The sequence below is a fragment of the Echiichthys vipera genome, assembly GCF_963691815.1.
Source record: "Echiichthys vipera genome assembly, chromosome: 11".
In the NCBI taxonomy this organism is placed as follows: Eukaryota; Metazoa; Chordata; class Actinopteri; order Perciformes; family Trachinidae; genus Echiichthys; species Echiichthys vipera.
This window is the reverse complement of record NC_139836.1, coordinates 25105363-25121869: the sequence shown is the minus strand read 5'-3', so window position 1 is coordinate 25121869 and position 16507 is coordinate 25105363. Positions and strand designations below refer to the sequence as shown.

The window sequence follows — 16507 nt, the reverse complement described above, 5'->3', positions numbered from 1 at the left end:
AGTAGATATTCTGCATGTGCCCAACTCGTGTATTTGTTGTCGGCTCAGCATTATAGAAAAGTATCCAGGAGGAATAAAATCACATACACGCTGCAGAATTGGCCTACATCCACTAACTGAAGTGGGTCACCGGAGAGACACTGGATATAGTGTTTGTTCAGAGATGATGTTGACAAATGAAGCCAGCAGCGTCCGTCTCGCGCAGCATGTGCAGTGCTCACCGTTTCCACACGCTCCCAAGATGGAGTAAAATGAACCCCGATGCCCAGTGCATCTGTCTGTCGGTCTGTCTGCTTGGTACCGCGCGATTCAAGGAGAGCAATCTCCAGGGGAACATGGAGTAGGTTAGTCATGAAATGATAGGTTCTAAAACTGCAGGCTGCTGTAAAGCTTTATAGCAACTGGTGATATCCTTGGACACGCGTGTCTAAAATAGATCTGCATTCAGTGAAATCACGGTTTTCCCAGTAGTATCCCATATGGGAATATTTCTGTTTGCGTACGTGGCTGGGTACAGGGTTGGATCACTGTGTGCACTGTAGATGAGGGTGTAGATGAGTGAGAGGATGAGCATTTAGGCAGGTCTGCTCATCCTCTCACTGTGTACCCAGGGAGTGAGATTGGACAACTAATAATTATTTTTAATCTAGGTTATTGGCTTTTTGTAGCTTGCGACACCCCAAATTTGTTTGTGTGAATAGGGTTTTTTTTTTTATAAGGGTCATACATAATTAAGTTTTATTTCACTGTTAAACACTCCAGGGAGTAGGGTTAGGTCACTGCTTACTAACAACTACAGCAATAATCCAATTAAGTGGAATTTATTCTGAAAATAACAGGGCTACACACACGCTCAGACAGGACCTGTATACATGCAACCAATGGAGAGATGTTAGAGTGAGGGGGCTGCTAGTGACTGGCACCCCAAGCAGTTGGGGGTTCAGTGCCTTACTCAACAGCACCTCTGCATTCATTGTCCACACAGGGACTTGAACCTGCAAGCTTCCGGTTCCCAGCCCAGTCACCTATGGACTGAGCTGCCGCCGCACCCCAACCAGTTGGTTCATTTGATGTTCTGTCACACCTCTTCATCAGACTAAATAATTAGAAGTCCAGAGATAAAAAGCACATTGTTCCTTTAGTCAGCTGTGACAGTGGCTGTATAATGAAAGAATAACCCAACACAATATCAGATTTGAGCACAGCTGTATATGGTGAAGTATTTACAATACATGACAGTGATTTAAGACATGTTTCTGGAATGTTTCCAGGTTGAAAGTTTACAATGATCACCCTCTCAGTACAGAGAGGTATGTGTTTATACATGTGTTTAGACACTAATGTAAAAATGAAGGAGGAAAAAAGAAAAATCAGTAACGAAAAACAATCCTTCATGAAAACAACGAGTCTACAGTCCTGAATTGTCCGACCCTGTTGAACTAATGTCATTGCATCTTAAATTGAGGCTACACGTTGACAGAAGTTGCAACCACGACTAAATGTTTCCCTTCTGAATGAACCGTGATTCAACCCTCTATAGTCGTTATGGATAAAATGGAGAAGATGCAGAAACTGCAAACTTCATGAAAACAAATCTTTTTATCCAGCTGGTCATAGTGTTGAAAAGTTAAGAATTACCACCAGCCGTATTTTGAGGTGTTGAAGTTGTTAACCGCGATTTTGAAATCATTTCAAAATGGGATCTAATGCAGTTGACACTTAAAAATTTTTAGGTCACATACCTCGATGTGGTAGATCAATCGATCTGTAAAAAGTAAACATCCCTTTCAATCCCGTACGAAATAAGATACCTGAGAATTGACACAAAGTGCAAATCCTGTGAGTAAAACAAGGCTGTGTCCACCAGGAGTCTCTTTAAAGCACTTTGTCTTCATTTCCCTTCTTTAGAAAGGCGCCAAGAGCACCGACAGCTTAACGTCTTCTTAGTGTTACAGATTAAAAAATATAACAATCTGTGCTTTCCACATTCACGAGGGGTAAGCGTAAAGAGGTGCTTGGTAGACAGAACCTGAAAAAACAATTCATATTGTGCACATAAAATCCCTTAACGGCATCATATGACAAGTAAATACAAAAAAAGGTCCCTTTTGAAAAAATCACATGAAAGACAGAGAGATCATTTTAAGGAAGGTTCACTGTAAGGCAAGTTTCCCTAAACGAGTGTTTGTGCGTGCTGCGCAGTCACAACGGCCTCTGGAAAAAGACGTCGTTAAATGCTTGTGTCATGTAGGGCTGCACATTTAACCCGCTGTTAATCGCATTCACGATTTACAATAAACACGATCGACTGCAAGAATCAAGGGGTTACATGGTGGTGTAGTGGTTAGCACTGTCGCCTCACAGCAAGAAGGTTACAGGTTTGCATCCCAGCCTGGGCCTTTCTGTGTGGAGTTTGCATATTCACCCCGTGTCTGCGTGGATTTCCTCCCACAGTCCAAAGACATGCACATGTTAGGTTAATTGATGACTCTAAAATTGCCCCTAGGTGTGAACGGTGTCTCACAATTAAATAAACACGATCGACTGCGTGCTCATGAAAAACTCTGCACTGCATATCAAATTAACTTTGGGTAAAATAGAATTAGGAACAATTTTATTTATAATTTGCTCTGAGATGCACTGTTGAATAAGGACCAGTCATTTAAATGCATTAATGCAGCACATGTACGTGTTGATTTAAACGTGAAAGTGCAATAAAATCATTTTGTCCCTTTTAAAATCGATGAATAATCTCAAGTAACAATCGTGATATCAAAATTATCATTCCGGCTCTAATCCTGCAGCCCTACATGTTCCTTGTTACATGTTATGTTTTTTGGGGGAAGGGGAAACCTTTAAACACTTTAAACAACATGTATTGGCACTTAGTTATGTGTTGTAAAGTAGCACATTTGGTTTTATCCCAAACTATTTCACACACACGAGTGAAAGAAAACATCCTTCTCAAGAGCGCAGACTTTGACTACGGCATGATCTGGGTTTACTTTGGAGTCCGGGGGTTAGAAACCCTTTAGGGCGCACTCACACTGTCCCCCCCGTACCGTGCCCCGGGCTTTAGGGTACTTGTCTCCCCCCTCCCTCTCCCCCCGTTGGCCAGGCCCGTTTGTACTCTAACTGCCTGGGCCTCACGCAAATGCTTTTTGAATGTCCATACATCATTACGCCGTAACACGTCACACGCATTGATTGGCGTCATCGCAATGAGTCGCTTTGTTTACAAATCTTTCCATAGACCTCAGAGTTTTTGTGCGTCTTGTCGACTGTTTTTGAAATCTGCAGTAAACACTCCACCTCCGCATCACACCAACGTGAACCTTTCACCGCCATTGTTTTAAATGTCCGCGCATGGTCCGTCCTTCTTTTTTCTATGTCCCAACAGGCGCATATAAAATGACGTCAGAGCCGCCGTAGGCCTCGTGCTCGTACTCGTGTGCAGCTAGGCGTGGAGCGGTTGCACTGGTCAAACGAACTAGGCTTCACCCGTAAAATCTATTTTGGCCCGGTACGGAAGGACAGTGTGAGTGCACCCTTAAAGCAGGAGTGCTCTTTGGGGAAAAATGAATCCTAGCATGTTGGCTAACTGGCAAACCCCGAACACAAAAGGGAACTACATTTGGATAACTGGGCTTTCATAGCTTATTTACCACGGTGCTCATAATGCCTGACAATCAACAAGGTTTAGATTAACTTGTAACGATACAACTCACTGGCTACGTTCCCTTTTTTTCAGTTAATGACGAGAGTGCTCATCTTCATAATAACAGCTTCCCCTGACACTTCCTGGAGATGCACACTGTGATTGTTTGCTCTGCTTAATTGTAATTTTTGCTTCCAAAAAATATTCCCTTTACTAAATTGCAATGGTCATTGTTCATTGCTGTGACTGTAGCTCCACAGTCACAGTAAAGAACATCCTTGAGGGTATTGTGGCTGCTACTCACTGTTAGTTAGCCGCACTTTGAGAATTACTTGCACAGCTGGAACGCATCTCGTGCTGATTACCCGTTGAATAACCCCATGATTGAGACTTGTCCATCTGAGTCCGGCGCCGGTCATCCGCCTCAGTCTCCGTGAGAGTAGGCTGTGTGGACGGCCCAGGGCTGCACCGTTCCCCGGCCGAACAGAGTATAGAACGTCGCTCCAAACACGTTGATGGCAGCAGCGATGTAGAAAACAGTCTGCCATTCTTCTATGGTGCTCTAAAGTACAACACAGCACAGTTCAGAGTGAGTAAGGGTTCAGCCCTCAATGGACGTGTGTGTCATTAATGATTTAGCTTATTTATTCAGTGCATTCTGTGAAACATCTGCACAGGATATCTATGTTTCCTCAAACCACTGGTGCCCTGGTAGCCATACTGTACACACCCAATATTTTAGAATATGTTGCTTACTTATTTTGCAAAAGAAAACCTGAAGATTTGGTTTGAAAAGATTTGTATTTCCTGACCAATCATCTAAATTTAAAACACTGAGGAGTTGAATCTGACAATAGAATATCTCCTTGTTAACAATCATACAGTAAATACACACATTTTTGACAGTACAGTATTGTAAGGTCACGTTGGGTCATGTCCAAAAACCACTTCTTAATTAATAAACATTCATTTTCAAAATAGTCATTATCTTTTATTTGTATCCGAGTGTATGTATCTATGATCTGAATGACAGCGCTGTGTGATTATTTGACTAATTAACTGTGTGGCTTAATCTATAATCTGCTCTGTTAAAGGGCAGTGTAGTAAAACAGCAGTGACCGCATGGTGTCATGTCTTTCCCATTTTTATTTTTATAGTTCTCCTATCCTCTTTACAGGGAAATTAATAATGAAACAAGTAGCAAGGTGAATGTATTGGCTATGACTGCACTTTTGATAGAGGACTTTGAATGCCCCCTGGTGGCCAAACATGTTACATGCCCTGTACTGACAAAACCAACTGGACAGAAAATGAAGCATCATGCCAAAGTGAGGAGCACTGGAGGTCAGGATACCTGCAGCAGCAGCACACTGCCTACTACAAACAATGACAAAGTGTATCTACTGCCCATGCATCACCACAGAGGACATGGAACTGGGTAAGTTGTTCACATGTAACTTGAGTCTTTAACCTTTTGAAACATAAAACAGTTACTGCTCTGTAAAACTTTAGGGACTCGAACCCGCTGTGCAGACCCGCGGCTAATTAACTGTGACTGTACACGAGTTTCTTACTTGTTTGGTGAGTGCTCTGGCTATGACTGGTCCCACCATGCCAGGTATGGTGGCAAAGGTGTTGGTGATTCCCAGGAGAATGCCAGCATACCTGCAAGCACAAGTACATTGGTTGATTAAAGTCAGGAGTTGTTATTAACCTGCTAAATCCACGACAGTGTTGATTTACTTAATCTACTCATACCGTGACAAGATTCTAGACCCATGTATAATCACTAGGGCTGTCCTGCATTAAAGAAAGCCTTAATCAATTAAAACCCAATTTACGAAACTATTATACGTACGATTTCGTTGACTAATTGATTAGTTGATTTAAATGACAGATCTGTAAAACTGGGTCCCTCCACAAAGAATCTAAATTTGAATATTGTGTTTACAAGAGATGTACCATATTTTCCGCACTATAAGTTAGACCTAAAAACCTTCAAATGTCTCAAAAGCCGACAGTGCGCCTCATAATCCGATGCTCCTTATAAATGGACCAATATTGAGCCACAACAGGTCTCGCAACTACGGTGAGCAGCCGCCGACTCTATTTCCCCCCGTAGAAGAAGTAACGCGCGGTGCATGTTGAGATATATGACTGTGCAAAGCATGCCGTTTCATTTCCATGTGTGTGTTTGTGTAAAGAGCCCAAAATGGCTCCTATTAAGAGACACGCTTACCACGCAGAGTTTACACTCAAGGCCATTAGTCACGCAGTAGAACACGGGAATAGAGCAGCAGCCAGAGAGTTTAACATGTACCAATCAATGGTGCGGAAGTGGAGGAAGCAACAAGACGACCTGCGCCAAGTAAAGAAAACTAAACAGAGTTTAGAGGGAACAGAGCGAGACGGCTACAGCTGGAGGACAAACTCGAACTAGTAACCCCAGCCTCGACTGTAGCGTCTTTTCTATGCGCCTTATAATGCGGTGCGCCTTATAGTCCGGAAAATACGGTACTCATCAGTAATTCACCAAGAAATAAAAGCATAAAAAATGACTAATTGACTTATGAAATCTTAGTCGACTACGACCAAAACAACCGATTAGTCGTCTAATGGATTGAGAGGGGGCAGCACTAAACGATACACTGATCTATAAAGTTCAATAATCAACAATCCTGTATCATTGCTGCAAGGCGACAAAAATCGGTACGTATTGTCATCTTTAAGATACGCCTTTATTTTGAAATTCTAACTTTATAGTGACTCAATTGATCTAAAAAAATTGTTTTCCATTTAAATGTCTAAAAGAGCTCAGTTATAAAATTCTCAAATCATATTTCTGTTGCTTTTTGTGAGTTGATATGAATTAACTGATTGTGGTAAATGGGCGTATTGATCAATCAAAGATTCTTGAATTTAATTCAATCGAATGGCGGCAGACTTTATATCAGCAAATATCGTATTGTGATTATCAGATTATTACATTTGAAAGCTAAAATTGTGATACAGGATTAGACGATGAGTGCCAAATATTTTAAACGTTAAGGTTCCCCTGCATCATGAGCAAGAACACAGTATTATTTTGTGATTACGTTTACAGTAAAAGCTTATTTTAGTGACAGAACTTGGTAACTCTTACGAAGGAGCGATGTCAAGGTGGTTGATGTTGAAGCCAGAGGCCGACACTCCACCCAGAGCGGAGGAGATGGTGAGGAAGGTCACGGCCAAGATGTAGTTGCAGCCTGTATATCCAGCTGCCACCAGGAACACCGCAGGCCCGATCATACCTGCAGAAACAACACAGGCAAGAGATCTTTATTGTCCCCGGTGGGCAATTTGCAGTACAGTCAGCAGCAAAAACAACAGTAAAATGCACAATAATGACACATACGATGACAAAGAGCTAATAATTAAAAGAGATGGAATACACAACGACATGAGTGACATGGGACAACAATTAACAATCATCAATCAACAAAGTGCAACAGTGCCTCACTGGATAAAAACTGGATAAAAACACAAGTGACCAAGTACTGTGGTCACTTGACAGCAAGTGACCACAGTACTATCAATTGTTAAGAAGGCAAACAGCCACTGGAACCCAGGATTTCTAAATCTGCCCGTCCTGCATCTGGGCACATTAAATCTGCGTCCTGATGGAAGCAGTTTAAATTCAGGTGCCAAGGGATGGCTCGGGTCAGACAGGAAAAGCCTCACTTTTTTCAGGGCTCTGGTTTTGTGCAAGATGTAAAAGTCTGTGAGTGGAGTACCGATAATTTTACTGCACACTCAATAACACTCAACAATACCCTGAAGTCTGTTGCGGTTCTTAAGGTTAATTGACCCAAACCAGCAGATAAAAGCAAATGTCAGGACAGATTCAATAAAACAAGAATCAAACATTGAACTTGGAGTCAATGCTTATGTTCCTGAGCTTCGAGGAAAGTACATGCGCTGATTGCACACTGCATCGACCTGATGCTCAAAGGACAGCCTGTAATCAATTACTGTCCCCAGATATTTATACTGCTGGACAGACTCTACAGCTTGGTCATTGATGGACAGGGGACGGTCTTCAGAAGACGTAGACACATCCTGTGTAATTACATGACTCGGCTGTGATGTTGCCATTCCTTACCAACGATGGAGAAGGACTTCCTGACCTTGACGGTGGGGTAGAGGCAGGTTTCCCGCAGGTAATCGGCGAGCTGGCCACTCAGCACAGCCAACACAGCGCAGCCAATGTAAGGAAGAGCTGACAGCATACCGTTCTATAGCAGACAAGAGGAGACAATACAGGGTCATTATATTCTTGCATACCGTCGGTGGTCGTGAATTCCAAAGAGCTCTGTTGGACTGAAGAGTGCTGTAACTTCCCATTAAGGTTTACCCATTTATCCTCTTTCCAGAAAACATCCAGGAGTTTTTCTAGGAAATACAGGATCATTTACCAACATGTTGAACCTACTCACCGCTCTGGAAAATATAGAGTTGACGCCGAAAAGATCGCTGGGGTTCCTACACATTTTCCATTTGAAAACACTTTTCCATACTGTGTAGGAACCCTGGATCGCTGCAAGTCCGCTCTGCTTCGAAGATTGACTGGTGACCCTGCTCTGAAGTGTCCTACCCTGCAGCGTATTTTACCAACAAGTCAAGTTTCAAAGAAAATATGCATCTAGGTTTTATGGGGATCTGACCGAGAGGGTAAAATACCATTAAAATTAAAAACAACATAGATTATTTCCAGGAAATTTGGTACATTTAAAAAATAAAATAAAATCCAGGTTTCCATGACTGGAAAACTAGTCTCTAAACATGTGGGAACCCTATCATATAAAATATAATTTCTACTTCACTAACTGACAAATGTTTTCTAAGATCCAGACTTAAAGGTGCTCTGTTGTGATATTCACCTCAAGTTACATTCTCAAATACAAGAATCCTAGAAGTAAGGTTTCAAAGATGTATACCTCTTATTTGACTCCTCTTCCTATTTAGTGTGTTGGCTAGCACCTCTGAGCACCAATGAACGCCTGTATGCGATGTGGACCTCACCTGCTGTATGCTGAATCCCAGCACGTCGCTCATGTAGGTCGGCAGCAGGGTGAGGAGGGTGTAGAAGGTCCAGTTGTAGGAGAAGTGAGCCACGACGATGGCCCACAGCGGTGTGGACGTCACTATGGCTCGCCAGGGGATGTAGCCTGCTGAGGTGGACAGCTGGGAGTAGAAAACAGATTTATTAGGAAGTGCTTCATTAATGCATCCACCCGTACAAAGTGATAGATCTGCGGTAATTTTAATTTCAACTTTAAATGGCAAGAGGCCCTATATGGTGGTGTTACACTCTTCACACTGTCCATCCAGTTGGACAAGACGCACAAAAACTCCGAGGTCTATGGAAAGATTGGTAAACAAAGCGACGCATCGCGATGACGTCAATCAATGCGTGTGACGTGTTACGGCGTGATGACGTATGGACACGCAAGAAGCATTCGCTGAGGCCCAGGTAGTGTGAGTACAAACGGGCCTGGGGCACGGGGGGAGAGGGAGAGGGGACAAGTACCCTAAAGCCTGGGGCAGGGTCTGGACGGACAGTGTGAGTGCGCCCTAAGTCTATCTTCCACCTGTCCTCTATTGCATATACTGGTGGTTTTATTTTTCTATTTTTAGCTGTTTATTCCTCAAGTGGACAAGACAATGCCAATATGTTTTTCCTGCTCAATGTTGTGTTCTTGTTTTGTTTTTTTATTTAAAACACCATAATGAACCAAAGAAAGCCTCTAAGTATTCAAAAGCAATACTTTTTCACACTGTCTTCAATGGTTAATATGTGTCAAGATTCACGAGCCAGAATCTGACCGTCATTATAAACTGCAGAGTCATGGCGAGTGTTGTGAGCCGACAGCTGAGGAAGACAGATAAGAGATGATCTAACATTATTATCTGATGACTGCGCCAGACCGGAAAGGCCTGCAAGCACACTGCTGCTAACTGTCCATTTCACACGATAGAATGAGAAGAAACAATTAGAAACAGTTATGGTTATAATCTGCCGTTACATATTAATAACAGCGATACATTCAAAGAAATCTAAAGAAAGAAAAATCTACTTTCTTGGGAGTGTTCATTATTTGTTACACACTAACAAAATATAAGCAAATAGTTAAATCATTTTGTGATTTTTTTAGCTCTATAACTTGCTCTGTCTGTCTGACACAAAGAACTCAACTAACTAAACAACTAACTTATTTGGAGAATATTTAACATTATTATGAAATATATACAACATATTCTATTGTCATCCAATTCTAGCAACAATGAGAAAATAAAATAAAGAAATAGCTAAATAAGCATCATGTTCAGTATACTGTCAATTTCTGACCATTTAAATAAAAAAAACTAAATAAATATTAATGTTTAACATTCAAATGGGAGTATGCATGTTCTTCCCTCATCTGCACAGGTTCTCCGGCTTCTTCCCACGGTGCAGAGACATGCGGGTGTTAGGTTCATTGATGACTCTAAACTGCCCGTAGGTGTGAATGTGAGTGTGAATGGTCTGTCTCTGTTTGTCTCTATGTGCCCTGTGACAGACTGGCGTCCGGTCCAGGCTGTACCCCGCCTCATGCCCCGCTGGGATCTGCTCCTGCCCCCACCCCCGCAACGTACAAGCGGTTGAAGATAGATAGATGGATGTATGGTACATTCAAATTGATTAAAAAAAAAAAGCTATATGACACCCTTTCAAAATAACCCCAAGCATACTGTAAAAAAGATTTTATATCAGAGCATATCAGAATACATACACAGCGATACTGATAAAGCGGTCTGGCTCGCTTGTCTGTATATTAAATATCCTTTGAGAAACTGCACTAATGCCTCTTTTTGGTATTTCTGATAATGACTTATATGGGGAAACACTAGGCCAGGGACATGAGGTGAATAAAAAAACTGTGAAACCTTGTTTTTACTTATTGTTTTAAGACATACAGGCTAGTCTGTTTTCTGGCGTTACCTCGCTCTTGAGTGAGTTGGTGATGTAGAGTCTCTCCTGCTCGGATATTCGTGGGTGAGTGTTGGGACTGTCAAAGGCGAGAAAGGCCCACAAGACGAACCACACCAGGCCAACAGCACCTGCACACACACACACACACACACACACACACACACACACACACACACACACACACACACACACACACACACACACACACACACACACACACACACACACACACACACACACACACACACACACACACACACACACACACACACACACACACACACACACACACACACACACACACACACACACACACACACACACACACACACACACACACACACACACACACACACACACAGCTGTTGTCATTCTGTATTCACTGAGAATAATATAATAGATGTTTGTTAACACTCAGATCTGTCCAGGGGTTTGGAGATGTTGTTACATTAGTAGTAGTGGCAGAGGTTCACTAGGAAAGCAACTAAATTAAGTGGGATTGTGCAGTTGTTCCATCCGTGAGCACATTTCATTCTTTAAACTGCTAAATCATCGTTTCCACAGACCAAAGAGGAACAGAGGAACAGACGCTGGAAACAGCTCGTCTGAGGCTTTCAAAAAAAGGAGCACTCTGGTGGAAAACAGCGATCGATGGAGAGGCCACTCGAGGTCAGAGAAATATGCAAGAGCTGCACCTTCATCAGACATTTTATCATGTGTTTTATCCAAATCAGACGAGATGAGACATCATCTGTAATGGAAATTCAATAAAAAGGAGTCATTTTTTCCAAGTGGCCTGAAATCTTTCTAGTTCATGATTTTCCAACAAAGCGTTAATGCATCACGTGTAAGAAATAAAGCTGGAAGTTCCCGCCAGGCCGATCATGAATAAAAGTCTCTCATGTTCTGAAGTTTATGCAAGAACCAAATTACTATGAAAAAGGGGCACACAACACAATACTCACAGGCCACGGTGCACAGGAGTGAATATAAATGCAACTAACTAATTACAAGTCAAACTAAATGACAATAAAACTGGATCAAGTTGAGGGTAATGTTAGTGCACCACAAATACTACACCAGAGAAGCTGGTCAAATATTCAGAACATCTCAATTTGATTCACTCGGACAGTACATTTTTGACTGACCCCCCCACCCCCACCCTCCAATAGTGACACCCCAGGTGTATTACCAAACACATAGAAGACATAGGTCCAGTCCAGGTAGAAGCAGATTTCACCAGACAGAGGAAGAGATATTACTGTCCCCAGCTGGGCTCCTGTGGTGGAAGAGAAGGACAAACATCTGCATCCCACAGCTGTCTGAATGCACACAGTGTAACTGTTGAATGATAAAGCAACAAGTCAACAATAGCAAATATGTGGCAGCTGATGTCGTGCAAGAGGAGTCCAAGCTCAGCCCCTTACGTACACACGATTGGGTGAGACTGATATATCAGAGCGAGATTCACAGTGCGTACGTGCCTACTATTTTTCTTTGTGTTGACTCATTGCACCCCTTGTGTCTGTGCGTCTTACCAATGTAGGAAATTGTGAGCAGTCGACTCCTCTCCAGTGGTGGGGCCCACGCTGCCCACATGGTGTACATGGCGGGGAATGTCACTCCCTGAAGTCAAACCAACAAGAACATGAACAAGAGTGCACAAATAATCAAGTACAATGAAACATCCACCGGCCATGTCCTTACACACCATCTCTGTATTAGTTTGTCAGGTTGTCCAAGTCTCCATTTAGATTTCATTATTACCCTCAAGGGATTATGGGTGTGCAGAGATGCATTTTCATAGGCAAACACAGCACATTTTGTATTTTGAATGAAGAACAGCTAATTCTTATGGTAAAAACACAGTTTCAACTCTACTCTCGGGGTCACTCTGTCTTGTGTCTTCACGTCTGAATTTCTCCGTACATACAGCTGCTGCTTTTCTACATTGAGTTTATTTATAATAATGGCCGTAAATAATGTGTTTAATTGATTCTGAATCTCATTTATATTCGTTTTAAACAGAAAAAGTTGAGCTTCTGTCCACAGAAGTGAAACAGAAAGTGTTAAATATAATTGTTTTCTCATGTCTGACTTATTCCACACATATATACACATTGAAACTGTGGTGAATGATGGAAATTTGACTGTCACGACACGAAGCCGGGCCAAGCCTGCACTGGTATCTGGCTGCTGCGATCTGTCAACATGGGTGCCAAAAAAAAAGGAACAGGTTTGGCGACGCCCACGCGCAGGTAGTCTGGCCCACCCATTAAACAACCTACCTCTCCGATCCCTTCCAGCACCCTGACAGCAATGAGGTAGCTTGCACCCAGGTCAGCAGCAACAGGGGTGAGCAGCGTGAAAACTACAGTTCCCAGGATTCCAAAACCCAGCAGCCACTTGGGTCCCCAGCGGCCGGCCAGATAGCCCCCGGGGATTTGTGTCAGGATGTAGCCGTAGAAAAAGGAGCCCAGGATCCAGCCCTGTGTCTCAGAGTCCCAGTCGTACACACTGGCCTGTGGGGGGGAGGAGTTGAGAGTTTTATGTCTAATATTATTAATCTGGACCTTTGCTTATGTGATCATGTTTTCATTAGTCAGTCTGAATTTGTTGCAGCTGTCTGATGCTTTCTGTTAAAGGATAAGAATACAAACTTTAACTGCAGCTCAACACCAACTTTATTGGCCATCTTGGCCCGTCACCAACAACAAGAACAACATTCTTTAACCCCACATCCGGTCCCTTCACAATAAACGTTAGCTTTTCCATACAGGTTGATGTTTGTCTAACTGAATATATTAGAACAGTACAACAGTACACAGTAAGCTAACACTTTCTCCCCTTTATGTTCCTCTTTTTACAATCATCTTCTTTAGAAAGCCCTGAAGTCCATGTTTGACATCATCAAAGCTATCACACACACACGCAATGACACACAGCACGTAAAGCCAAAATTTCGGTCGTCAGCAAAATAATAGTATCTTTGCTAAAATGTTGCTTGATGTAAAAAAAAAAGGCAATATTTGTTTATGTAAGCTGTGTACATGGCTAATGAAAATGAATATTCCACTTTTATGCAGCTGTGCAAAAAGCAACGTTTCCTACTGGTGGCAGATTTATTTGACCGTGCAAAAGTAACCTATCCCTTTAATTCCTTCAGGCACCTCATTGAAAAGGTTGGTGTCGCGATTTCTGCACACATCCACAAACCTGTTGAAATCAAAGTCTTGCATTTTCCCTTTCGACCAGAAATTTGGGCTTTTCTTTTGAGCCGTGTACCTCCACCCCAGCCCAGCAAACTGTCGGCCAGCTGGTTAGTGTACAACACCCATAGCCATGCACAGAGCTCACTGTTGTTACTTGGCAAAATGGACTCAATGTAGTATTAAAGAAATGCCCTTATGCGGGGCTTGACCCAGTTTTCATCATTCATTTGCCCTGTCACGTTCTCGCTCTCACCGTGTGGTTGTGTTTGGGCCGTGCAGGACTGTTATGAGCGGGACACACTGAGCCGCTGTGGTTGGTGCTGGATTGGTGGGTGCTGTTGAGCATTTCCACCATGGCCACACTGAGGTTCACACGCAGAGAGTAGACCACAAAGAAGCCGAAAGAGGAGAGCAGCGCTAGGCCATAGCGAGATGAACAGCATGCTGGGGCTACGGGGTGAGGGAGACACAGAAATAACAATGAGAACAATGTTTAGAAGATGATGACGTACTGTAGTGTGCTGCTCTTACCAGCTACATTACACAGTATTAAAAATGTATGAGCTAATATAGTGTGTTGTTGTTGCTGCAGCGACCTATTCCACGAAAGCATGAGTTTCTCTTCTATAATTTGTTATTTAGTGGAATGATTAGTTCCATCAGTAATTGATTTTTGAATGTCTTTCATTCATTCATCTTCAACCGCTTGTCCCTGTCGAGGCCGCGGGGGGCTGAGGCCGATCCCAGCTGACATCGGGCGTGAGGCCGGGTACACCCCGGACAGGACGCCAGTTTATCGCAGGGCACATAGAGACAAACAGAGACAGACAACCATTCACACCTACGGGAAATTTTTGAGTTTTGTCTGTTTTGTTTTGTTGCATTTATTTCGAATATTTCTCTGAAAAATAATAATACACACATATGTGTACATACACATATATGCACATACATATCTACAAAAGTAATCGCATTCATCATGAAATAAATATTCGAAAAGGAGTGAGAAGTTAAACTTATAAACTCCCACCCATTATCATTCTTTATAACTTACAACAAAAATAGAAATGAGCTTCTTAGCCCAACAGATCTCTTATAGAAAAACATAAAATAGAAAACGCTTTGCTGAGTGCTAAGCAAAAAAAATATATATATACTGTATATATGTGCATATAATATCCTCAACGCACAATAAAGTAACACACATATATAGCTGTACGTGAGTCATCAATTAACCTGACACGAGCATGTCTTTGGACAGTGGGAGGAAACCGGAGAAAACCCACACAGGGAGAACATCTTGTCCCATCTTGTTATTTTCTAAACCAAACACAGGTGTCTAATAAGTCTCTGCATTGTGTGGAAGGTGCAACAACTTGTAGATATGGTCGTCATCATGTTAACCATTGCTGCTTTAGTACTTGTGTAAAAACTGGATTGGATAGCACCTGTTTGCCTTTGTTATTATATTAAAAAAAAGAGGGCACGACACACTTTAGTGCCCTAATCTGGCAGGTTACCATGCTTATACAGAAAACAGAATCTGCTTAAACAAAGCAGAACCTTTCCAAGCCGGTCCTCAGTACACTTTTACACAAACAAACACTGTTTCTCAGAGCTGTCTGCAGCTTTCATGTCTACACTTGGCATGACTGTGACACTGGCATTTTCATCAGACTGCAAAAGTGACACATGACTCATAGGTTAGGTTAGGTGCACAGCAGGTGTGTCTTATGATGAGTTCACTCAGGGCAGATGTCCCTAAACTCGTGACTAATTCAAGCAAATGTCAGCATGTGTACAAAGGCACAGGATGGAGGTGGATGTTATTATTAAACATCTTCATATTCACATTTTACCTTGGGTGACAGAAGAACCATGCACCCTGCAAGAGAAGCTCTGTGTATACTAGTTAGCTGATGTTTGTGTTAAATATTAACATTGTATGAACAGCTTTATGCTATCGGCTGATGCAAAGGAGTGTAAATTAAAGAGGTGTCCCTGCTTTTCCCCTTAATTAAACAAAACCCCGCGCGGCATTGTTACCAAAAATATACCTCACTTCTGCGGAGGGTATTGTTAGCCACCGTTAGCTTAGCTAGATGGCGGTATTTTAGCTTCACCTCTCCGGACTTTGTCGTCGTGTCCTCGGCGTAGCAGCGGTGTATCGTCCCTATCCGTGTCCGACCCGTACCGCTCCATGTTCCAGTCAGCAGTAAACTCTCTACAGCATCACCACACAACAACAACAACCACCCACACAGCAGGAAGCGAACGTCCCCGCAGCCTCCAGTCAGCTGAGCCACACTAGACACGACACACGCTCACTCACTGACGTCACATGACGAGGGCCACCTGACCGGAAGTACGAGGAAAACACATTTTCTTCTTCCATGAGTTTTTCTTCTTCTTCTTCTTCTTCTTCTTCTTCTTCTTCTTCTTCTTCTTCTTCTTCTTCTTCTTCTTCTTCTTCTTCTTCTTCTTCTTCTTCTTCTTCTTTTTCTTTTTCTTTTTCTTTTTCTTTTTCTTCTTCTTCTTCTTCTTCTTCTTCTTCTTTTTCCTCTTCTTCTTCTTCTTCTTCTTCTTCTTCTCCTTCCGTTTCTTCTTCCTTTTTTTCTTCTTCTT

At 42.4% G+C, this 16507-nt stretch overlaps 1 protein-coding gene across 1 annotated transcript; it reads right to left on the bottom strand.

Annotated features, from left to right (window-relative positions):
- Nucleotides 1–1189: 1189 nt before the first annotated feature.
- On the bottom strand, nucleotides 1190–16174 carry slc17a5 (solute carrier family 17 member 5). The gene is made up of 11 exons (XM_083923471.1): nucleotides 16006–16174; nucleotides 14136–14332; nucleotides 12959–13192; nucleotides 12209–12296; nucleotides 11863–11949; nucleotides 10680–10798; nucleotides 8720–8881; nucleotides 7800–7932; nucleotides 6801–6948; nucleotides 5233–5323; nucleotides 1190–4220 (listed from the first exon to the last, which is right to left on the bottom strand). Exons 1-11 carry the CDS (start codon nucleotides 16082–16084, stop codon nucleotides 4083–4085), a joined length of 1476 nt encoding a protein of 491 aa, XP_083779597.1. The 5' UTR covers nucleotides 16085–16174; the 3' UTR covers nucleotides 1190–4082.
- Nucleotides 16175–16507: the final 333 nt, after the last annotated feature.

Excerpts from the sequence above, each read along its gene's own strand:
- slc17a5 (XM_083923471.1), bottom strand. The coding sequence starts at position 16,084 with ATGGAGCGGTACGGGTCGGACACGGATAGGGACGATACACCGCTGCTA. Across the intron at positions 5,324-6,800 it reads CACCTTGACATCGCTCCTTC|GTATGCTGGCATTCTCCTGG; the intron begins GTAAGAGTTACC and ends TTGTGCTTGCAG. Across the intron at positions 4,221-5,232 it reads CCAGAGCACTCACCAAACAA|AGCACCATAGAAGAATGGCA; the intron begins GTAAGAAACTCG and ends GTTGTACTTTAG.